This window comes from Hylobates moloch, unplaced genomic scaffold (assembly GCF_009828535.3).
Source record: "Hylobates moloch isolate HMO894 unplaced genomic scaffold, HMol_V3 SCAFFOLD_16, whole genome shotgun sequence".
NCBI lineage: Eukaryota > Metazoa > Chordata > Mammalia > Primates > Hylobatidae > Hylobates > Hylobates moloch.
The window spans coordinates 41,489,155-41,514,616 of record NW_026652291.1 but is presented as its reverse complement, the minus strand read 5'-3'; the positions used below and the strand labels follow the sequence as shown (position 1 = coordinate 41,514,616).

At 39.9% G+C, this 25,462-nt stretch overlaps 1 protein-coding gene across 5 annotated transcripts in view; it reads left to right on the top strand.

Annotated features, from left to right (window-relative positions):
• The window catches only part of SYNE2 (spectrin repeat containing nuclear envelope protein 2), a 379,604-nt gene that overhangs the window by 52,983 nt on the left and 301,159 nt on the right, over nucleotides 1–25,462 (top strand). For all 5 annotated transcript variants that reach the window (XM_032134991.2, XM_032134990.2, XM_032134988.2 and 2 more), the window contains exon 2: nucleotides 4,806–4,935. In XM_032134991.2, coding sequence (XP_031990882.1) covers nucleotides 4,857–4,935 — 79 coding nt within the window. In that variant the 5' untranslated portion in view covers nucleotides 4,806–4,856. The remainder of the gene's footprint in view (nucleotides 1–4,805; nucleotides 4,936–25,462) is intronic.

Sequence of the window (25,462 nt, the reverse complement as noted above, 5' to 3'; positions counted from 1 at the left end):
GTCCTTTGCCCATTTTTTAATGGGGTTGTCTTTTGCTTGTTGATTTCTTTAAGATCCTTATAGATTCTGAATATTAGGCCTTTGTCAGTGCATAGTTTGCAAATGTTTTCTTCCATTCTGTAGGTTGTTTACTTTGTTGATAGTTTCTTTTGCTGCACAGAAACTCTTTAATTAGATCCTATTTGTCAATTTTTGTTTTTTGTTGCTTTTGCTTTTGGAGACTTAGCCAAAAGTTCTTTGTCAAGACTTATGTTGAGAAGGGTATTTCCTAAGTTTTCTTCCAGGATTTTTATAGTTTGAGGTCTTACATTTAAATCTTTTATCTATGTTGAGTTAATTTTTGTTTATGGTGAAAGATAAGGAAGGGTTCAGTTTCATTCTTCAGCATATGGCTAGACAGTTATCCCAGCATCATTTATTGAATAGGGAGTCATTTCCCCATTGCTTACTTTTGTCAGTCTTGTTAATATCAGATGGTTGGAAATGTGCAGCTTTATTTCTGGGTTTTCTATTTTGTTCTATTGTCTTTGTGTCTGTTTTTGTATCAGTACCATACTCTTTTGGTTACTGTAGCCATAGAGTATATTTTGAAATTGGGTAGTGTGAGGGCTCTGGCTTTGTTCTTTTTTCTTAGGATTGCTTTGACTATTTGGGCTCTTTTTTGGTTTTATATGAATTTTAGAGTTGTTTTTTCTAATTCTGTGAAGAATGTTCATAGTTCGATAGCAATGGCATTGAATTTGTAAATTGCTTTGATAGTATGGTCATTTCAATGACATTGATGCTCCTAATCCATGGGCATGGAAAGTTTTTCCCTTTATTTGTCTCATCTCTGATTTCTTTCAGCAGTGTTTTATAATTCTCCTTGAGATCTTTCACCTCCTTGGTTAGCTGTGTTCCTAGATATTTCATTATCTTTGTGGCTATTGTAAATGGGATTATGTTCTTGACTCAGCCTGGATGTTACTGGTGTATGGAAAGGTTACTAATTTTTGTACATTGATTTTACATCCTGAAACCCTGCTAAAATCACATATCGGTTTTAGTAGCCTTTTGGCAGAGTCTTTAGGGTTTTCTAGGTACAGAATCATATCATTAGCAAAGAGAGATAGTTTGACCTTTTCTTTTCCTATTTGGATGCCTTTTATTTCGTTCTCTTGCCTGATTGCTCTGGTGAGGGCTTCCAGTGCTATGTTGAATAGGAGTGGTGAGAGTGGACATCCTTGTCTTTTTCTGAGTCTCAAGGGGAATTGTTCCAGCTTTTGCCCATTGAATATGTTGTTGGCTGTGGGTTTTTTCATAGATGGCTCTTATTGTTTTGAGATACGTTCCTTCAATGCCTAGTCTGTTGAGGGTTTTTTTTAATCATAAAGGGAAATGTTGGATTATATAAAAAGTTTTTCTGTGTCTATTGAGATGACATACGGTTTTTGCTTTTAATTATTTATTTGGTGAATCACATTTATTGATTTGCATATGTTAGAACCAACCTTGCATCCCAGGAATAAAGCCTACTTGATCGTGATGAATTAACTTTTTTATGTGCTGCTGGATTCAGTTTGCTAGTATTTTGTTGAGAATTTTTGCATCTATGTTCATCAGGGATATTGGCCTGAAGTTTTCTTTTTTAGTTGTGTCTTTGCCAAATTTTGGTATTAGGCTGATGCTGGCTTCATAGTATGAGTTAGGGAGGAGTCCCTCCTCCTTGATTTTTTGGAATAGTTTCAGTAGGATTTGTACCAGTTCCTCTTTACACTTCTGGTAGAATTCAGCTGTGAATCCATCTGGTCCAGAGCTTTTTTTGGTTGGTAGGTTTTTAAAAAAATTATTATTGGTTCAACTTCAGAGTTTGATATTGGTCTACTCAAGATTTCAATCTCTTCCCAATTCAATCTTGGGAAATTGTGTTTCCAGGAATTTATCCATTTCCTCTAGATTTTCTAAGTTGTGTGCATAGAGTTGTTGTAGTGGATCTTTTGTATTTCTGAGGGATCAGCTGTAGTATCTTTGTCATTTCTGATTATACTGATTTGGATCTTCTCAGAGATATTCTTACCAAATTCAAGGTGCTGTCCAAATAATCCTAATTCTAATAGGACTATTTCACGTGAAATGCTATTTTGTGAAAAGTACGCTCTTGTCTTGTTGAGTTGCTATAACAAAATACCATAAAATGGGTAGTTTGTAAATGACAGAAATCTAATCCAAGATCAAGTCCAGAAGATTCAGTGTCTGATGAGGGCCTGTTTCCTCATAGATGGCCATCCTCTCAGTTTATCCTCACATGGTAGAAGGGGTAAGGAGTCTCTCTTGGGCCTCTTTTGTAAGGGCACTAATCCCATTAATGAGGATCACCTCCCAAAGGCCCCACCTCCTAATACCGTGGCATTGGGGATTAGATTTCAACATATGGACTTTGGGGGACGTAAGAACTCAGTCCACTGCAACTCCTGACAGTTGCATCCATCTCCAGCTTCAAGTGATGGGGCATGTGGTCTCCTTTGCTCTCAAGAGTACCTTCTGTACTTGTTTATTAGAGGATTTTGCTTAATATTGTGTTCATTTATCATTCTCAGAGGATTGAATCTCTTGAGAGCAGCATCCAGCCTATATAATTATTTGTTGTGCAAATGAATGAAAACAAAAATAAATGACATATGGCAAACTCTCGCTCACCTTAGGAGGCACCATCATGTGTTGGTTTAGAGCATGAACTCTGAAGCCCAAACCACCTGGATTCAAATCTTGGCTCCATCTTTTTTTTTTTTTTTTTTTTTTTTTTTTTTTTTTTTTTTTTTTTTTTTTTTTTTTTTTTTGAGACGGAGTCTCGCTGTCGCCCAGGCTGGAGTGCAGTGGTGCAATCTTGGCTCACTGCAGGCTCCGCCCCCCAGGGTTCACGCCATTCTCCTGCCTCAGCCTCCCGAGTAGCTGGGACTACAGGCGCCCGCCACCTCTCCCGGCTAATTTTTTGTATTTTTAGTAGAGACGGGGTTTCACCGTGTTAGCCAGGATGGTCTCGATTTCCTGACCTCGTGATCCGCCCGCCTCGGCCTCCCAAAGTGCTGGGATTACAGGTGTGAGCCACCGCACCCGGCTGGCTCCATCATTTATTACCTGTGTGTCCTTAGACAATTGTGAATCATACTGGTGCATCTAAGCTTTGTCTTTTCAAATGTGGAGATAACTATAGTTCCTAACTCTTATCATTATCATAAAGATTAAATGAGGTTGTATACGCAAAGTGCTTATAACAGTGCCTGTATACAGTAAGTACTGTATAATATTGCTATTATCCTTTGTTTTTAAATAGCGATGACGTGGAATAGTGTGTGCCCTTAGAAAATTCATTCTGGAATTCAAATCTTAGGGTGCCAAAATGAAGAAGTGCTTTGTCTCCACTTTGTGTTCAGGAGCCCCAGGGTATGGGAAGGGGTGGTGGAGGTCCTCAGTATATCACAGAGCTGAAGATGTTTGTATCTTTATCACTCATCAGGCTGCCAAAGCTCACGGTGAGCTAATAAACAGCCTTTCTTTTTGGTTAGAATCTCTCAATTCCATATAGCAACTGTTCTACCTCAGGCTGGTTGTGATTCATCTTAATTCAGAGGATAAACAAATTAATCATTAATTAGTCAAGTTAATTTGGTAGCTGAAATCTTTAACAACAGTGATCCATGCAAGAGATAATAAAAGGGATGTGGATGATAAACAGAGGGGGCAGGCAGGATTGAAAGATTTTTGAACTAGCAGGGACTGTTTAATCATTCTTATTCTTTGTATTTTTTGAAGTGTTCTGTTTAATATTTAATATGATTGACTGTATCTAGCTGTTGGCCTCATATTTATCTTTTAGTTCCGCCCCCCCCCCCCCAGCATTTTATTATGCAAAATTTCTAGTATATAGCAAAGTTAAAGGAATTTAAAAGTGAATACCTATATGGTCAACACATAGATTCTAACATTAATATTTTGCAATGCTTGCTTGATCACAAAGCTGTACAGTTATCCATCCCTATGTACACCCCCAATCTACTTTATATTTTTATATGCTTGGTTAGGTTTATTATTTGATCATCCATATGGGAGAAGTCGGTGTTTTATACTCATCCTCCAGAAATTAATAGTGGTAAATAAATACATGAAGCAATGCTTTTAAAGAGGTGTGAAGTAAAAACTGCTCTCACTGGAAGGATTCTTTAAGAATCAAGGTGGGGGCGAGGGGAAGAAATGTGTAGGTGAAAAAATAAGCCTTTGGGAAAATAATTCAATATATTAGATAACTCATTAAAATATTCTTTTTGATATATTAGATTTTTAGTTTCACTTTGCAAGCTATGCAGGCTCAGCTCTTATTGTTTCCAGTAAATGGCAACATAACTGGGGCAGAAAAGGAACTAAGTTCAAAAAAAGTTTTAAAGATAATCCTTGAAGGTTGAAGGCTAACAATCACTTAACACTAACGCCTAAGATATCAGTTTGTGTCAACTTTCCTTCCTCTAGACAAGTTATTACATCGAATTGCCTGGCTTTCCTTTTCACCACTGGTATAGAATCCACAATGCTAGTTCTTCTGGAGTTCTGAAAGCAGCTCCAAAGGGCATGAATAGGTCATAGGGCAAAATCTTGATTATGATTCAAAACAAAGGCGTAGTTACTTTGTTCTTCATGAACCGTGGAAGCACACACTAGAAAGCCATACTTGTTTTGGAGGACAGGTTTTGGTTGCTGCTGTTTTCTGGCAATGCATGTTTACTAGAAACAGAACTGAAAAGTTACTAATGAACATTTATCCATTTCACTTTCAGTTCACTTCTTCAACTGAGATGGACATGATATAATCTCCATTGAGTCAAAGAATGGCATCTAGTCCTGAGCTTCCTACCGAAGATGAACAGGGTTCCTGGGGCGTCGACAATCTCCATATTTCATTGCAAGGTAATTAAGATTGGGTGGGGGTAACACCCACAGAAACTGTGGAAACCTAATTTTTATCTAGTTGCAAGTCATGCTGATTTCCATCTCTCTTATGGAGACAAAGATATCTGTATTTTTCCAACTGTAGAAACCTTTTAGTATATTTAAATGTCTTTATTTCTGTCTTAGCTCTCTGGGAAAGTAAGGAATACCTGCAAGGAATTTGCTATCTCCAGTTTCTTACTGAGTGTATGCATTTTATTTGCAGTGAAAATTAAATAGTAAACTGTAGTTCGCTTGGCATTGTTTGTACTTACTTCTTATCTTTTTGTGTAGCTTCTTTTAAATGCACATCCTTGCCGGGCACGGTGGCTCATGCCTGTAATCCCAGCACTTTGGGAGGCCGAGGCGGGCGGATCACCCAAGGTCGGGAGTTGGAGACCAGCCTGACCAACATGGGGAAACCCCGTCTCTACTAAAAATACAAAATTAGTAAGGTGTTGTGGCTTATTTCTGTAATCCCAGCTACTTGGGAGGCTGAAGCAGGAGAATTGTTTGAACCCGGGAGGTGGAGGTTGCAGTGAGCTGAGATGGTGCCATTGCATTCCAGCTTGGGGAACAAGAGCAAAACTCCATCTCAAATAAATGAATGAATGAATGCACATCCTTATTTTGTCCTGATAGGAAGAGAGGTAATACTATAAATGAATGACCTTTCAATCATGTGAATCATGTGTGCATGTATATAAGTGCTGTCATTTTTTTAAAAGTGCTTCTTGTGGAGTTTGGCAATATTTGTGTTGTATTTTGAAAATTCACTAGCCACTAGACCTTCTACCTTTGTTGATAAAGCAAATTTTGGAGTTGAGTAAAGTTAGCTAGTATAAAAGAAATAAGGCTATAGCAGGTCTTTGAAAATATTTATGGAGCTATGTGTTTTAAAGTAATTTTAAGATTATGGGCAGTATTATGCAGCATTTTTAGAATGTTACTCAAAGTCGTAGATTCTGAGTCATTTATGGTAAAGATGCCAAAATGACTTTTTTTCTGATATTTTCCTTTAAATTAAAGATCTGTTTTGATGCCATATTGAGTAATTTGGCAAAAAAAATCTGTTTTGAATGATTTACTTCTATATTTTGAGCTGAGATGGAAATCAATAGCTGTTAGAATAGACAGTATCTGTATATACCAGCCTTTTCAAAGTAATTATTGTATACTTTGTGTAGAGTAAGACACATTTAAATTGTTGAGAGGTTATACTTGAGGTAAGAATTTTTAAACTTTTCAGTAAGGACTTAAAAATAATGTCTGAATATGCAGATGTAGTTGGAATCAAGCTTTCATTTAACTGGAAAAAAATTATTGTTTTTCCATGATGTTTTGGTTGCATGTAATGTTTTGGCTGCAATAAATAGGTAAATCAGATTTCTAATGCTGGCTCTGCCAATCACTGGTTATTTGAACTTGGAGGAGAGATTTCATCTTTTGAGTCTCAGTTTCCTCATTTGTAAAATGTGAATGAGAGTTCCCACACTGCAGCTGCATTTTTTTTTAAAATTATTATTATACTTTAGGTTTTAGGGTACATGTGCACAATGTGCAGGTTTGTTACATATGTATCCATGTGCCATGTTGTTTTGCTGCACCCATTAACTCCTCATTTAGCATTAGGTATATCTCCTAATGCTGTCCCTCCCCCCTCCCCCCACCCCACAACAGTCCCCGGAGTGTGATGTTCCCCTTCCTGTGTCCTCAAAAAGTGGGCAAAGGACATGAACAGATACTTCTCAAAAGAAGACATTTATGCAGCCAAAAAACACATGAAAAAATGCTCATCATCACTGGCCATCAGAGAAATGCAAATCAAAACCACAATGAGATACCATCTCACACCAGTTAGAATGGCCATCATTAAAAAGTCAGGAAACAACAGATGCTGGAGAGGATGTGGAGAAATAGGAACACTTTTACACTGTTGGTGGGACTGTAAACTAGTTCAACCGTTGTGGAAGTCAGTGTGGCGATTCCTCAGGGATCTAGAACTAGAAATACCATTTGACCCAGCCATCCCATTACTGGGTATATACCCAAAGGACTATAAATCATGCTGCTATAAAGACACATGCACACGTATGTTTATTGCGGCACTATTCACAATAGCAAAGACTTGGAACCAACCCAGATGTCCAACAATGATAGACTGGATTAAGAAAATGTGGCACATATACACCATGGAATACTATGCAGCCATAAAAAATGATGAGTTCATGTCCTTTGTAGGGACATGGATGAAACTGGAAAACATCATTCTCAGTAAACTATCGCAAGGACAAAAAACCAAACACCGCATGTTCTTACTCATAGGTGGGAATTGAACAATGAGAACTCATGGACACAGCTGCATTTTGAAGATGAACAGTAAGGGAGACAAAGGGGCTTAGCACAGTGCCTAACACAGACTAGGGACTCCATATGTACATCATACTTTCTTTTTTTATATTTATGGCCAAAATCTTATTCTCAAAGTATTTCTTGTCCAAGAGCACATGGCTGGAGTAGAAGCTTCATGATATATAGGAAAAAATTGTAAACCAGATGTCTGGTTTTTTTCTGCTTTTTCTTTTGTTTGTTTTGTTTTAACATTTCTGTTCAATGGCTCCCTATCACATGTGGGATGAAGTCTAGACTTCTTGGCGTGGTTCAGGCTTTTGCTGGTCCAATGCTTGCCTTTCTCTCTGCTCTTATCTCCCACCATGCCCCATAAGCACTCTGTGCTCCAACCCCACGGTTCCTTAAGGGGCCATATTCTCCCTGGTCCGCCAGCCTGTGTGCTTTCATTCAGATTGTTTCCCTTGTAGCTCCCCCGGCCCCTCCTCCAGCAGCAGAAGTCATTCTCCCATCCATCCTTCATACATCCTTTATCCATCCCCAGGACAATTAGAATCAGTTTCCTCTGTGAGCCCTGCTCTCTCTTAGGCTGAGATAACGTGCTCCCTCCTCTGTTCTCCTGTAGTATCTCTTTGAGCACTTGTATTATTATTATTATTATACATATCAAGTAATATTTTCTTCCCCACAACAGAGGGGACATTTTGACTTTTATGTAGCATGCTGTAACTTACGTAGCCCTTTTGCATACATTATCTTATTTGATCCTCACAACCACATTATGAAGTAGATTTAAAAAAATCTTCGACAATTGAGAAAGAGGCTGTGGCTCAGAAAGAATGAATTACTTGCCCAGAGTCCCATAGCTGGTGAGCAGTGGAGCTGTGTTTTGACTAGGACAGTTTTCTTTGTATTGTACCATACCCTCTTTGATACACTTCAAAGAACAGTTTGAAAGAGGGAGTTTCCTTAACAACTTTCACTGGAAAATTCATTAAATCTTAGCCTTAACCTATTCAATCCATAGCAAGTTTTCACATCCAGAATATGGAGGGCATCTTTAAGTAATATGAGTGATCTCAGGCTCATAAGTAGCTCAAAATAATTAGCAAATTACTGAGAAATGAGTGGTTTCTTATAGCATGTTTTGAATTATAGTAGGTTATACGATCTGCTTTACAATTGGAGAGTAGTATGGACTTTTTTTGCAATGTAAATGTGATATATGTGCACTGGTCAGTCTGAATGATTTCCTTTAATGATGTATTTAGAGGAATCGTGGTGCTGGACACATTGCCGTCTAGGGGGACTGGTAGAAAGCCAATACTATAATGTCAAGGTGACGCTGCGCAGTCTGTTCACATTAGCCAGGTACCCTCAAGAGATACCAACCAAGAAGTTCCCATGCCTATAAGATGAAGGCTTTATGGCGAAATGACTAGATTTCCCAAAGTTAAGTTCCATATTGTTATCAGTGAATTTGTAATGATTCTTTCAGCCTAAGTTGTTGAAGGAAAGAAGGAAAGGAGGGAGGAAGGAAGAAAAGAAGGCAGACACTTGTATATATTTCTGAAGGCACCTTTGCTTTCATAGCAGGATTATTAGCTATTTGAGAAAAAAAAATGATGGACAATATTATCTACGTGAAGTACTACTGAACCAAAGGCTGTTGGTGGTAGTCTTAAAGGCACTTGGCGTTGTACACACAGCGAGCAGACTCGTATTTCACAAAATTCACATGTGCTTAATGATCCCTGGAGTAATACGAGAAAGAGATTTCATGTAATATAAGAGGCTCAGATCCCTGCTCATAAGAAAGTTTTTATTTTTCTTTGTTTCAGAACCTTTATTTAGAGGCAGATAGAGACAGTAGAATGGCCTAATTAACTTATAAAGCCTGCTTTATTTTAGCAAAAACTTAATCTGAGGTGAGACAATTGTGGCAACACCCTGACTCAGAATAACACATGCAAGAAAAGATTAAAATGTCTGAATTGAAATGTAGTGATTCATCATTAATATGTTATGAAAGCATACAGCCCATATGTACAGGGCCTAAAAGGAATCACCCCTGAAAATCAGGCAGTGCTTTGCCAAAATTCATAGAGCAGGACGATAAGCAAGTGACTTTATCTTTCTTTTCGTTGATTTTTTTGTGTGCTCTTTGAGAAAATATCTTTGTAAAGCCAATTTGAGGGTACCCTCCCTCTTTTTTTTGAGAGAGGGTCTTGCTCTGTCACCGAGGCTGGAGTGCAGTGGCATGAACACAACTCACTGCAGCCTCAAACTCCTGGGCTCAAGTGATCTTCCCACCTCGGCCTCCCAAGTAGTTGGTACTACAGGTGCACATCACCGCGCCTGGCTAACTTTTTTATTTTTTGTAGAGATGGGAGTCTTGCTATGATACCCAGGCTGGTTTTGAACTCCTGGACTCAAGTGATCCTCCTACCTCAGCCTCCCAAAGTGCTGGGATTACAGGCGTAAGCCACCATACCTGGCCCTGAGGGTACCCTTTATAGGTAGATATTTATGTTTTCTGCATCTGGTGAAGAGGATGGCGTTGGACTGTTTGAATGGTTAGGAAGAGAAAGGAATGGTATTTATGAATTTGAGTGGGTTTGTATAAAAATGGAATTCATTTTAGTTTAGTGCATTCTGTATTACTCTGGGCAGTACACATTTACTCATATATATATGTGTTTTTTTCTTTTTCTTTCTTTTTTTTTTTTCTGAGACAGAATCTTGCTCTGTCACCTGGGCTGGAGTGCAGTGGTATGACCTCGGTTCACTGCAACCTCTGCCTCCTGGGTTCAAGTGATTGTCCTGCTTCAGCCTCCTGAGTGGCTGGGATTACAGGTGCCTGCCACCACGTCTGGCTAATTTTTGTATTTTTAGTAGAGAGGGGATTTCACCATGTTGGCCGGGTTGGTCTCAAACTCCTGACCTCAAGTGATTTGCCTGCCTTGGCCTCCCAAAGTGCTGAGATTACAGGCATGAGCCACAACACCTGGCCAGCAGTCCATATTTTAAATGATTTTGAGATATGGAAATTCAGGCTATTAAAATGATAATAAATGGCAGAATAAACGGCTGTTTAAAATTTTTTAAATTTAATTTAATTTTAAATTTTTAAAATTAAAAAAATATATATGGGGGAAGTCTTGCTATTTTGCCCAGGCTGGTCTTGAACTCCTGGCCTCGAGCTGTCCTCCCACCTTGGCTTCCCAGAGTGCTGGGATTACAGACATGAGCCACTGTGCCTGGCCATAAATGGCTGTCTTTAAAAATTATTTGCTTTACCAAGATGCCCATTATAGAATTCCTTTAAATCTTTCCATTTGGATTTTTTCCTTGCCAAAGTAATAGGTGCTTCCTTTTATTTGATCCTAAGAAAATAATAACTGCATACTTTGTCAGAAACAACATCTGTGCTGAGCCCTTCGGGTGGGAAAGGTGTGCCCAGGGAACACTCTTTTGAAGTATTGGATAGATATGATTATGAAAGCAGTAGGGGTAATGTTGGGTAAGTATCACAGGGCTTTAAAGTTAGATGGGATTTTCTTTGCAATTCGGTGTAATTTGAGACCATAGTAGGAATCCCTTCCGAAGTATTTCTGAGATTAAGATCCTTCGTGGAGTTGAATTGAAACCCAAGGGTTTGGGGTTTTTGCTTTTAGGCAGTGCCTACCTATTGGGTCTTAAGAGTGACAGTTACATGGTCACATGTCAGGGTTGTGCCTTAGGGGATTAATCTGGCTTTGAGGTACAGGAAGGCTGGAAAAGGGTGGAAAGTAGTTGGAGAAACCTATTAGGAAGTATTAGCAAATATCTGGGTGTTGGGTACTCTTTGCCTGGGCCTGGGTTATAGCAGTGAGTGTGAAAGTATGGACAGATAAGAAAAATCTTTAAGGTGGGAGACTCAGTAGGAATTTGCAACTGTAAATATGGATAAGGTAGAAAGGCTCCAAGGTTTTGAAGTTGAGCTGCTTGGGATAATAGTAGTAGCATATTTAATGACCACATTACTAACTTTATTCAGTGTGTTTTGTTTTGAAACAGAAGTCTTGCTCAGTTGCCCAGGCTGGAGTGCAGTGGCGCGATCTTGGCCCACTGCAGCCTCCGCCTCCTGGGTTCAAGCAGTTCTTGTGTCTTAGCCACCTGAGTAGCTGGGATTACAGGCATGTGCCACCATGCCAAGCTATTTTTTGCATTTTTAGTAGAGATGGGGTTTTGCCATGTTGCCCAGGCTTGTCTCAAACTCCTGGGCTCCATAGATCCTCCCAACTTGGCCTTCCAAAGTGCTGGGATTACTGGCATGAGCCACTGTGCCCGGCCTATTTAGTGTGTTTTTATGAGGCATGATAGCATCAAATATGAAGGCCATTGAATATTATTTATATCAATGTGCTTAAAATAAATTTTTGTAGATAAAAGGTACTTTACAAATAAACTCGAGAACTTCTCAGGTATAGAAATATTAAAAGCATGATGCAGGTGGAGGATCTATTTGAAAGTCATAGTAACAAGTGAAATTGGCTGTGTAGGTGGACTCATCTTGAGAAATTTTAAATGGCAACTGTAGGCAATTTTGAATTGTTTTGGACACTTTATATATTTTAGATTTAAGTTATTTCTTTTTTAACAAGTAAATATAACTTGTTGGTCATAAAGGACATATGAATTTCTGTAACAGGAGCAAGTTACTTGGCTTTCCAAAACAACATATGCCAATGCTTTAGAAAAACAGCATCCATAGCCGGGCACAGTGGCGGGTGCCTGTAGTCCCAGCTACTCGGGAGGCTGAGCCAGGAGAATGGCCTGAACCCGGGAGGCGGAGCTTGCAGTGAGCCAAGATCGTGCCACTGCACTCCAGCCTGGGCGACAAAGCCAGACTCCGTCTCAAAAAAAAAAAAAAAAAAGAAAAAAGAAAAACAGCATCCACATACAGAATATTATCATTAATTAGACACTGAACTAGGAATGAGTGTGGATTCTATTACCTTTGCCACCACACAGGAGTTAACTTGCAAGCAGTCCTGCCAAGATGCTGGTGAATGCTTAACCATCTGCATGAACCTCCATAAAAACATTCAGCCCAGTTACTGTGTCATTTCAAGCAAGGCTCATATGTTTTATTTAATTCTGTTATTGTCTAGATGACATATTTTAAAAGATTAAAAAACCCTCTGTGTCTTCTCGCTAGGTATCCTTACTTGGTAGGGTTCAGTAGTGAAACGTGAGTCTCTGTAGTTAGGGTATTACTCCATTTAAATTTATTTATTATTTACTGAGTATCCATCTGAAGGGAGGCTTTCAGTTTTTGTACTATTTTTAGAAGCATTAAAAATTATCCAAGCTTAGTGGTTTAGGTTACAAACATTGTAATGGAGATGCAATGTTTAATTTTATTCATTTACTCAGTAAATGCTGAACCCCAATCATGCACAGTGGTATAGGTGTTAGGAGTACAAAGAAATAAATTGGGCATCTTCAAGAAGCATGTAGTCTAGATGTGCTTTTGCTTGTTGATGTCATGTGGAAGTGAAAAAATAGCCTGGGCTGCAAATATAATCATTCTTAGGAGATGAGTTGAAGTCTTTAACTTTAAAGGGTTATGTCTCTAATTGTGATATCCATTGTACAAATTCAACCAAAATATGACCAAAAATGTTGTCTGGAATATCTTTTTATGTTTCACTTTTAGGGAGGTGAAGAATAAAAAACGTACTGTATATAGCATTATTTGCAATGTGAGTTATAAATTCCTCTCACTGTAAAAATGAAACAGTTTGATCAGAACTTCCCTGGAGACTGTTGTCTTCTTACTGTTCTTACTCTTAAATTTCCTCTCATCTTTGGATATCACTTCCTGCAATAATCTTTCAGAGTTCCTCGAAGTATGTTTTAGGTACATATGATATTCCTGAATTGTTATTGCCAATGAAGTTTTTGAATATTTTAGGTTTTCAATAAACAATTTTCTATGAGTGACTGAGTGGCCATTTTCTATATTAAAAAAAGTTCTATAAAGTACCCCAAATTAGAAGAACTTTTGAGTGTTCAAGAAAATTGTCAGATAGGTTGGAAACATGATTTCTTTAGGCTTCAGGCAGTGAAGTGTGTCTGTGATGTTTAGGGGCTCAGTAGTGCTTTAGTATTCTGTTTATGAGAGAAGACTCTGTTCTACCTTATAACTGTGAGTGAATGAAGCCATGTGAAGTCTTAGGAAGAGGAACAGGATTAATAAAAGCTTCTGGGCTGGTGCAGTGGCTCACACCTGTAATCCCAGCACTTTGGGAGGCTGAAATGGGAGTACCGCTTGAGCCCAGGAGTTTGAGACCAGCCTGGGCAACGTAGTGAGACCCCTCCGGCACCCCTCCGGCTCCACAAAAAAAAAAAAAAAAAAAATTTAGCTGGGCATGGCGACATTCCCCTGTACGTCCAGCTACTTGGGAGGCTGAGGTGGGAGGATCTCTTGAGTCTAAGAGTTGAGCCTGCAGTAAGCTATGATCGTACCACTGTGCTCTAGGCTGGATGACAGAGCAAGACCCTGTCTAAAATAAATAATTAATTAATTTTTTAAAAAAGGCTTCTGGGTGGAATTTCTACCCATTTGCATTAAAGTCCCCAGTGTGGGATTTTGAGGTTAATGATTAATGAAGAGTAAGAAAAGACATGTATTAGCAGGTAATATTTTTGCTTCTCTAACCAATTCAGATTACTCAGTTCTGATAAATAAAAGCAAATTATCTTTGGCTGGTTAGATGCTTATTACACCAGAGAAAGCAATCAAGCTATAGTCCCTCACTGACTATCATTGTTTTACTATAACAATACAAAAGCTTCTAGAAAGTTCCTGTGATAGTAACTGATATTGTCTTTTGCTGTGTTTTCTTGGAAGTTTGTTTGCCTTGATATTATTGAGCTTTATAATCTTTTTATTTATTTTTTTGAGACGGAATTTCACTCTTATTGCCCAGGCTGGAGTGCAATGGCACAATCTTGGCTCGCTGCAACCTCTGCTTCCCAGGTTCAAGCGATTCTCCTGCCTCAGCCTACCGAGTAGTTGGGATTACAGGCATGAGCCACCATACCCAGCTAATTTTGTATTTTTAATAGAGACGGGGTTTCTCCATGTCGGTCAGGCTGGTGGTCTCAAACTCCCAACCTCAGGTGATCTGCGTGCCTTGGCCTCCGAAAGTGCTGGGATTACAGGCATGAGTCACCACACCTGGCCTCAAACTTTATAATCTTAAAAATATTCTAATTAAATGAAAAATAAAATAAGAGCTTTTGTGGTATTTGCACTGCAAAGTGTTTTTCAGGTTTTTTTTTTTTTTTTCTTTTTTTTTTAGCTTGTATATACAGTTTTGACTTCTGGGAACTTTGGTTCTGTTTTTGCCAGGAATTTGGGGATAAGCTTACTTTATTCTGGGTCAGTTACATTTTGAAAACTAGGGCAAGATAAATCCAGGGTCATTTAGAGTCTTGTTAAAGTGGGTTAACAAAGATCTCATTCATTCCTTATAGAAGTAAAAATCCTTTTTAATTAGCCCCATGAGATACAAGATTTTCTGAGCTTTTCTGTATCCATGTATGTCGGATGGGGGTGTAATTATTCAGAGCTTGAAGTAGTACATTAGAAAAACAAAACTTAAAATAACATCACCTTTAAGATAGAAAAACTAAGAAGTTAATATAGTATGTTAAATTGTAACCATTTGCTGGATTTAGTGTATGGTTTAACACTCTGAATTGGAGGTCGTTCTAAATGTGCCTCTTCAAAACATTTCTTCTCTTATCTAATTTCAACATTGGTGATTACAGTTCCCTGGAGTAACTCCCATTTTTCTAAATAATTCAGGAAATTTTGGTAAAAGGTAACTGCATTTCTGTTTCTCAATATGTATGAGAGCCACAGTTTACTACCACCAGGTATTTTTATAGTCATTTAAAAGTGGTGGATAAAAGGATATGAATGATTTATCAGAGATGGAATGTCTGAAGTTCTGAATATGTGTCTCTTTGGAAGACAGACGTCAGATTGCCGGATGAATCTGTCATTGAGGTTCTGTGCGGTGATGCATGTTGGGCGAGCATAGGAGGGAAAAGCAGAAAGAGTAGCCACGCGCTTTTGCTGTTGTCTTGTCGAGTGGAGCAGCATTCACTGGTCAGACACTGGATTTTTCCATCTTTACTGCACAGGGGATTTCATCAGTGATATTCTGTTTTCCATCTTTACTGCACAATTTCATCAGTGGTGTCATGTTATAAGGTAAAGGGCACCTGGCTCAAAGGTGGAACACAAAGAGCCCTTCTCAAATTTGAGAAACACTTAATATCTTTCCAAAACATTGGAATCGTTTGCCTTTTCTTCAGTTAAGTAGGATTTTTAATAGTGGGAACTAGGTTTGCTGTATATCTCTGTCTGCCTCCATCTGAATGCTTTGTCGGCAAACTTCCAGGGGGTTTTGATGTCTTCAAAATAAAATATTTCAAAAGTCCAGGTGAATTCACATTTCCCACTTCATCACATAATTATAATTTTTATGAGCACAGGTAAAACTGCTCTCTGATTCATTCATGCAGCAAATGTTTCCTGTGACCCTACGTTGTATCAGGCACTATTTTGGGTAAGAGAATACTGAGGTGAATAACTTCAATAAGCTTCATGTGCCCATGGTGCTTATATTTAAGCTAGACTAGATTATAATCAAGAAGTACATCAGCGCATGGTAAAGGCTGTGCAAAAGATTTAAGTGAGTTTATATCATAGAGCTTGGGTGACTTCTTTAGATCAGAGAAGGCCTCTTTGAGAAGGGACAGTTTAGGAGCGATTGAATAACAAGGAACTGCCTGCAAAGCGCAGCATGAAAGTGGGTCCAATCTGAGGCAGCAGGACAAAGAAAAGCTCTAGGATAGAAGCAAGGTTGGTGAATTCACGGAGCCAAAGAAGCCTAGTGTGGCTGGATTGTGGTGGACAAGGGGTGGCTTGATCTCGTAGTGGACTGAATGAGATCACCTGTGGAGCGTATAGCAAGAACAGACCTTTGGGTCTTTCCATGTTTAGAGGTCAAGTGGAAGAGGAGGAACAAGGAAAGGACACTGAGGAGGAGTAGCCAGTGACAAGGAAGGAAAAGCAGGTGAACGTGATGGCATGGAAACCCCTAGATGAACGTGTTTCAAGAAGGTGGTATGGTAAAGCATACTGAATGCCACACAGCAGTCAAGTAAGGTCAGTACAGAGAGGAGCCCACTAGATTGCGCTCATAGGATTTGTTGGCTCTGACAAGGTTAGCCACTGTCAAGAGGGGGAAATGGAAGCCTGACTGTGCATTGAGGAGAGAATAGGAGAACAAGGAAGTGGAGAGAGTCACTTAATTTATACTTTCAAGAAACTTTGCTGTAAAACAGGGATATCAGGCACATGATAAAAGGTAAGTTTTTATTTTATTTTATTTAAGGTAAGAGATACTATTTCGTTTCTTGTTATGCTTTTCCTAGGTATAGGTCGGTTTACTCTGAAAGCCCCATTCATTTATTTGTTCATTCATTATTCAACAAATATTTTTGAACACTTACTGTGTATAAGGACTGTGCTGAGCACACGGGGTAGTACATGGCACATCCTCTTCTAAAATGTATCCTCTGATTACAGAGATACACACAAGCATGTAGACTATCACAGTATCATGGGGTATGTGCTCGAAGTGAGGCAAGACTTGGTACTATGGAAGTATGGAGTAGGAAAACCTAACCCAGACCCGAGGGAGGCTCCCCAGAGAAAATGATTCCTCAGCTGTTACCTCAAAGATGTGAGCACATGAGCAGTGTGAAGATGAGAAGATGCTGCGGGCAGGAGAGGCCAGAAGATGAGCTGAATGTGGTACATTCAACGAAATGGATGTTCAGTGAGACTGAGGATTTAAAGAGAATTAAAATTTGAAGGAGAATGTGAAGAGATGAGGGGTCATATAAACATATAGCGGTTTGGAATTTTTCCTAAGACCAGGCAGAAGCAATGGAGGGATTGTGAGCAGTCACAAAACTCGTTTTAGAAATTCCCCCAGGCTGCAGTGTGGCGTCTAGTCTTTAAGGGAGTGAGGGTGGAGGCAGAAAGACCAGCTTAAGTCTGTTAGGGTGGTCCACCCGAGAGAGAATGGTGTCCTGATGTAGAGGTGGCCGTGGAAAGGGAGAGAAATAGGTGTTCAAGAGGTATCATCTAATAGGTATCAGGGCTTTTTGATTGACTGGGTATGGGAGAAGGAGAGGGAAGGATGTATCAAAGATGATAGGTTTTCGCTGGGCATGGTGGCTCATGCCTGTAATTCCAGCACTTTGGGAGGCAGAGGCGGGTGGATCACTTGAGGCCAGGAGTTCGAGACCAGCCTGGCCAACATGGCGAAACCCTGTCTCTACTAAAAAATACAAAAATTAGCTGGTCGTGTTGGCACACACCTGTAATCTCAGCTATTCTGGAGGCCAAGACAGGAGAATAGCTTGAACCTGGGAGGTGGAAGCTGCAGTGAGCCAAGATCGTGCCATTGCACGCCAGCCTGGAGGACAGAGTGAGACTCTGTCTCAAAAATAAATAAATAGAAAAAATGATAGATTTATTCTTGGGCAAATCAGTAGATGATAGAACCATACACTGAAAAAAAAAAAAGTGCAGGAGAACAACTTTGGTTGGGAAGGGAGTTGGTTAGAGATGATTGATGACTCAGTTCTGGAAATGTTGAGTTTGAGATGTCTGTGGAATAACCACGTGGAAATATCCAGACAACAATGGGATATATAGGAGAGATGACACCTGGGCTGAAGGTAAATACTTGGGTGTCCTTAGTGTGTAAATGGCAATTTGTTCCATTGGAGTAGATGAAAATATCTAGAAAAAGTGAAGGGTCTAGGCAGAACATCACACAGATAGAAAAAGCAACACAAGCCCGTAGCAGAGCTTGAGAAGGGATGTCCAGAGAAGTAGGAAGAAACGCAACTGAGTGTGGTATCATGGACCCCAGAGAAGGAGAGTATTTCAAAAAGGAGAGGGTAGGAAACAGTGTCAGAAGTTTTAAGATATCCTATAAGTACCGAGAAGTATCCATTAGGTTCAACATGGAAATATGTAAGTGGCCTAGGTGAGAATTAGGTAGTGTTTGGGGCAGCCCAGTTTATAGTGGGTTGAGACATGAGTGGTAGGTAAGGAAGTGAAAATAGCCAGTGCAGACAACTCTTTCAAGAAGTTTGGATTTGAAGGGGAGGCGAGAAATAGGGTAGTAGCCATGGATTTGGCATTTCAGCTGATTTTGAACTATAATGAAAAGAACGTGGATTTTGAATCAGACACATCTGGATTTGAATTTCTCCTCCACCAGATGTGAGATCCAGAGCATATTATCCAAGACATAGTAGGCTTTCAATAGATGTTTTGTTTTATTTTATTTTTTGAGATAGGGTCTCACTTTGTCATCCAGGCTGGAGTACAGTGGCACGATCACGGCTCACTGTGGCCTTGACCTCCCGGGTTCAGGTGCTTCTCCTACCTCAGTCTCTTGAATAGTTGGGACTATAGCCGTGCGCCACCATGCCTGGCTAAATTTTTGTACTCTTTTTAGAGACAGGGTCTCACCTGGTTGCCCAGGCTGGTCTCGAACTCCTGGGCTCAAGTGAACCTCCCACCTCAGCCTCCCAAAGTGCTGAGATTACAGGCACAAGCCACCAGACCCAGCTTAGATGTTTTATTGAATGAGCAAATAAAATATCCTCCATCTTCTGGGAGGAAGTTTTCTCGTTTATAAAATGCTTACCTGACTACTTTATTGGTAGCCCTTAATGAAATAGTGTCATAGTTCCTTCCCTGTGACATTCCGCTTATTCCCGGGCCTGACTTGCTTCAGCAAGCCGCCTGAGCCCCTCCAAGTGTTTCTTAATATAGCCATGTGTTAGGGCTAGGTGCAGTGGCTCACGTGTATAATCCTAGCACTGTGGGAGGATAGCTTGAGCTCAGGAGTTTGAGACTAGCCTGGGCAACATGGCAAGACCCCATCTCTATAAAAAATACTCATGTGTTATAATATTTATTTTGAGATATATTAATATCTCAGAGTTTATCATTTCATCGCTATTTTTTGCCAGGCCCTTCTCATTCCCTGTTGTTTCAAGAGTAAGTCATACATGTAAATCGTCCAATCTATTTAGACAAGTATTTCACAAACTGAGATATGTGAAGCCCTGAATCAGAATCTCCGGGAGTTGGGATCCAGAAACCTGCACTTAAACAATATCCCTGAGTAATTTGCTGACATTCCAAAATGTAAGAACCCTGGATTTATAATCACAGCACAGCTCTGTTTAGTGCAGTCTGGTTCTTTTGTACTCAGAAGTCAGAGGTGCTTGGACTGCTGCCCCAGTAGAAAGTGTTCAGGCTCACATACCTTGATTTTTCAAAAGAAAAGCATTCAGTTTTATGTGGTAGTTAAAAGGTAGCAAGGAGTAACAAATATGTGTTAAAATAAATGTAGCCATTTCTTTATTTCTTCATTCCATAGATATTTATTGAGCAACTTAGATGAATCAGAAGAGTGTGAGAAGGAGGAGAGACAAATAGCACCCAGCTTCTAGACTTTTATCAGTATTGTGGGCTCGTTTGCATGTGCTAAAAATACAAGATTTGCTTACTCAGAGAGCCGGGAGCTATGTTCCAGTGAGGTTGGAAACAAAAGCCTCAGTATGAGAATCTCAGGTGTTTACACAAGGGTGTGGTTTGCTCATGTGGCAACACGAGGTTGCTGGACTCCACATGCTGAGGCTCAAAGTAGAAATCACTGATCTTATGTCACATATTTTCCCAACAAACTAAGTACTTAAATCTCTACGTTGATTGAGGAAAAATAACAAAGTCCTGCTCCCTCCTTCCCTAGCCGTTTAATCATTAATTCAATAAATATTTTCTAAATTCCTATAGCATGAAAGCTCTGGGGTAGGTGCTGCAGGCAAAATGAGGAGCAAAATCAGACGTGGGTCATGTACTTTTGGAGCCCATAAGCTAATGAGGAGGCAGAAGTTGATCAAAAATCTTATAGATATTAGCTAATATTTTATTAAGCTTTATTAAGATATAATTTGACATTAAATTCACATACAATGCAATTCACCTATTTAAAGTGTATGATTTAGTAGTTTTTAGTATACTCACAGAGTTGGGCAGTCATCACATTGGATTTTAGAACTTTTTTTTTTTTGAGACAGTGTCTCACTTTCTCACGCAGACTGGAGTGCAGTGGTGCGATTTCAGCTCACTGCAATCTCTGCCTCCTGGGCTCAAGCAATCCTCTCACTTCAGCTTCCTGAGTAGCTAGGACTACAGGTGTATGCCACCACACCTGGTTAATTTTTTGTTTTTATTTTTATTTTTGTAGAGACAGGGTTTCACCATGTTGTCCAGGCTGGTCTTGAACTCCTGGGCTCAAGCAATCCACCCACCTCAGCCTCCCAAATGTTGGGATTACAGGCATCAGCCACTGCGCCTGGTCAAAAAGAGTATTCTTTTCCTACTGACTTTTCTTGGCATGCTTGTCAGAAATCAGTTGCCCATGAGTGAAAGAATTTACTTCTAGATTTTCAATGCTATTCCATTCTTCTACCCGTGTGCCAGTACTGCACTATCTTGATTACTGTAGCTTTTAGTAAATTTTGAAATTCGAATTGTGTGTCTTCCAGCTTAATTCTTTTCAACATTGCTTTAGCTATTCTGGGTCACTTGCATTTCCATATGAATTTTAGGATTAGCTTGTCCAATTCTGAAAAAAAAAAAAAAAAAAAAAAAGGCAGCTAAGATTTGATAGGAATCCCACTGAGTCTGTAGATCAAGTTGGAAAGTATTGCCATCTTAACAATATTAAGTATTCTAGTCTATGAATATAGGCTATCTTTTTATTTACCTAGATCTTTAAATTTCTTTCAATAATGTTTTGTAGTTTTCATTGAATAAGTCTTGCACTTCTTTTGTTAAATCTATTGGTAAGTAGTTTATTCTTTTTGATGCCATTGTGAATAATATTTTCAAATGGCAATTTCTTGATTTTTTCATTGGCAGCGTATAGAAATACAATTATTTTTTGTATATTTAGCTTGTATCTTGCAACCTTGCTAAACACATTAGTTTTGGTATATTTTTTGTAGGTACAGTAGGATATTCTACATAGAAGTTCATGTCATTGCCAGTAAGACAATTTAACTTTTTTCCTTCCAGCCTTGGTTTTTGTTTTTTTTTTTTTTTGCCTTACTCCAGTGCAATGTTGAATGGAAGTGATGGAAGTATACATCCTTGCTTTGTCCCTGATCTTAGAGAGAAAGCATTTAGTTTCTTGTTATTAAGTATGTTATTAGTATTGTTTTCTTCATCAGTGTTCTTCATCACGTTAAGAAAGTTTTTGGCCAGGTGCAGTGGCCCATGCCCATAATCCCAGCACTTTGGGAGGCTGAGGCAGGTGGATCGCTTGAGCCCAGGAGTTCAAGACCAGCTTGGGCAACATGGTAAAAAGCTGTCTCTAAAAATAAATAAATAGATAGATAGATAGCCAGCCAGCCAGGTGTGGTGATGCATACCTGTAGTCCCAGCTACTTGGGAAGCTGAGGTGGGAGGATCAGAGGTTGCACTGAGCTGAGATCATGCCACTGCACTCCAGCCTGGGTGACACAGTGAGATGCTGTCTCAAACAAAACAAAGCTAAACTAAACTAAGAAGTTTTCATCATTCCCTTTTTATTTTTTATTTTTGTGAATACATAGTAGTTGTATATATTTATGGGTTACATGAGATATTTTGAGATAGGCATGCAATGCATAGTAATCATATCTGGGTAAGTGGTGTATCCATTACCCCAAGCATTTATCCTTTGTGTTTCACACAATCCGGTTATACTCTTTTAGCTATTTTAAACTGTACAGTTGCATTGTTTTTTACCATAGTCACCCTGTTGTGCTAGCAAATACTAGGTCTTCTTTATTCTTTGTAACTATTTTTGTACCCGTTAACTATCTACTCTTCCCTTCTACCTGCACCCCCAACTACCCTTCCCAGCCTCTGGTAACCATTCTTCTACTCTCTATCTCTATGAGTTCAGTTGTTTTAATTTTTAGCTTCCACAGATAAGTGAAATCATGTGATGTTCTTCTTTCTGTGCCTAGGTTATTTCACTTAACGTAATGACCTTCAGTTCCATCCATGCTGTTACAAATGACAGACTCTCATCCTTTTTTTTCTTTCCTTCTTTTTTGAGATAGGGTCTCACTTTGTCACCCAGGCTGGAGTGCAGTGATATGATCTCGGCTCACTGCATCCTCCACCTCCTGGGCTCAAGCGATCCTCCCACCTCAGCCCCCCAAACAGGTGCACGCCACTACACCTGGCTAATTTTTCATATTTTTTTGTAGAGACATGGTTTCACCATGTTGCCCAGGCTGGTCTTGAACTCCTGAGCTCAAGCGATCTGCCCACCTCAGCCTCCCAAAGTGTTAGGATTACAGGTGTGAGCCACTGCACCTGGCTATGATTTTAGAACATTTTTGTCACCCCAAAAAGAAACCCCATACCTTTTAGCTGTCACCCCTCCCCAATCCCACCCCCATCTCCACCTCCAACCTCACCCCCAGCCCTAGGCAATCATTAATCTACTTTCTGTCTCTACGAATTTCCCTATTTTGGGAATGTCACATAAATGGACTCATAATACGTGGTGTTTTGTGACTGGTTTCTTTCACTTAGCATAATGTTTTCAAGATTCAACCATATTTATTTGTGTAGACTAAATGTAGTCTATGCCAGGGATTGACAAACTTTTTCTGTAAAGGGCCAGGTAGTAAATATTTCAGTCTGAATGCCATATGGTCTCTGTTATAACTACTAACTCTGCCATTGTAGCATGAAAGCAGCCACAGGCAATGCACAATCAAGCATGTGTCTGTTCCAATAAAACTGTATTTACAAAAACAAGCAGCAGGTCAAATTTGGCTTTTGGGCAATGGTTTGCTGACCTCTGCTCTAAGTCAATAGGGATATTTAATCCTCCTAGTAACCCGATGAAGTAGATACTATTGTCCCCATTTTCAAATAAGACTGAGGCACACAGCTAGTAAGTGGGAGATAAGGGGGTCCCACACAAGCAGTCTGTCTCCACGCCAGTTGTCATTGATTACAGATTGAGCTAAGTGCTAAATAGTGGGGAAATCCCCCCATGACTCCGTGAAAGCAAATGAAAGACTTAGATTGACTTAGGTTTTCTTCTGGATACAACACTTGAGCTCAGACCTAAGCATGACTGGAAGTTAACTGGTGAAGTGAATAGGGGTGGGGTGGTACAAATGCCTGTGGCAGGTGGGAGCATAGCTTGTAAAGGTCCTGAAAGAAGGCAGGAGTGGCTGGAGCCAGGGGTGCTGGAGAGAGTAGGATGCCTGAGGCTGAAGAGGTGTGCTGGGGCCCACACAGCGCCTCCTAGGCTCTGTTAAGGATTTTGCTCATGTTTCTAAGAGCAGAGAGAAACCATCTAAGAATCGAGTAATTTGGGTAAATTTAGGACAGGTTGGAATGGCGCAGGCGGACTTGGTTGGCCATGGAAGCATTCCAGGGTAGAGTTGATGGTAGATTGAAGAGGAGAGGCCAAATGTGATGGCTCATGCCTGTAATCCCAGCACTGTGGATGGCTGAGGCAGGAGGATGACTTGAGCCCAGGAGTCCGAGACTAGCCTGGGCAACCAAGTGAGACCCCATCTGACATGGTTTGGCTGTGTCCCCACCCAAATCTCATCTTGAATTCCGGCTCCCGTAATTCCCACGTTGTGGGAGGGACCCAGTGGGAGATAATTGAATCGTAGGTGCGGCTTCCCCCATAGTATTCTCGTGATAATAAGATGTTTTTATAAGGAGTTTTGCTTTTGCTTGGCTCTCATTCTCTCTTGTCTGCCACCATATAGGACATGCCTTTCGGCCGGCGCTGTGGCTCGTGCCTGTAATCATAGCACTTTGGGAGGCCGAGGCGGACGGATCACGAGGTCAGGAGATTGAGACCAGTCTGGCCAACGTGGTGAAACCCCGCCTCTACTAAAAATACAAAAATTAGCCAGGTGTGGGTTTGCGCGCCTGTAGTCCCAGCTACTCGGGAGCCCGAGGCAGGAGAATCGCTTGAACCTGGGAGGCAGAGGTTGCAGTGAGCCGAGATTGCACCACTGCACTCCAGCCTGGGCGACAGAGCGAGACTCCATCTAAAAAAAAAAGTCATGCCTTTCGCCTTCTGCCATGATTGCCATGATTTGTGAGGCCTCCCCAGCCATGTGGAACTGTGAGTCCATTAACCCTCTTTTTCTTTATAAATTACCTAGTCTTAGGCCTGTCTTTATCAGCAGCATGAGAATGGACTAATATACCATTTCTACAAAAAATAGGAAAAAAAAAAGATTCAACAGTAGGGCTGGTGGGCCAAGATGTATAGAGAAGGAAGTAGATACCAGAGCTATGAGGGGGCAAATTTGGCAGAATTTGGTGGTAGGTTGTACTTGAGAATGATAAAGGATGGGGTGTCCAACCCATGTGATGGGAACTTGGGCAAGAAATGGACTGGGGAGAGAGAGGGCGGTAGAGTGTGATTTTAGTCCTGGAATGCTGAAGTTGACAGTACTTTTTTCCCATAGTGATAATGTAAATTCTCCAGAGGGGGACATGTGTGACATAAAGTAATTGTGAGGTTGAGAAATGGTTGCTCACTGTGTTTATCACTTATGTTAGCCAGGAGTTACCTCCTAAACTCATTCTACTGATTGAGTAAGTGAGAGCTTAGTGTTGGTACTATTTGTTTTTGCTTCTTACTGTTTGTCTGTTTATGGTTGGTTGCAAGAAAATTGTGCTGTAAATTATCCCATGCTTTCTCTATTAGTTAATAGCCTTCCCCTTTTGTAATAAAGTAACGGGCTTTTTCCTGCTGAAATATTTTAGGCTTGTTTTTTGTTTTGATTGTGCGTGCCTGTGTGTTTTTATTCCTTAATTTGTTTCTTTATTTATTTCTGTTTGATATCTCCAAGAGAAACAATAGAAGAGGTGGCTTTATATTTTTAGTTCTTTTTCTGTCAGATGACAGCTTAAGATTTTTTGGGTGGGCTGTTGGAACAC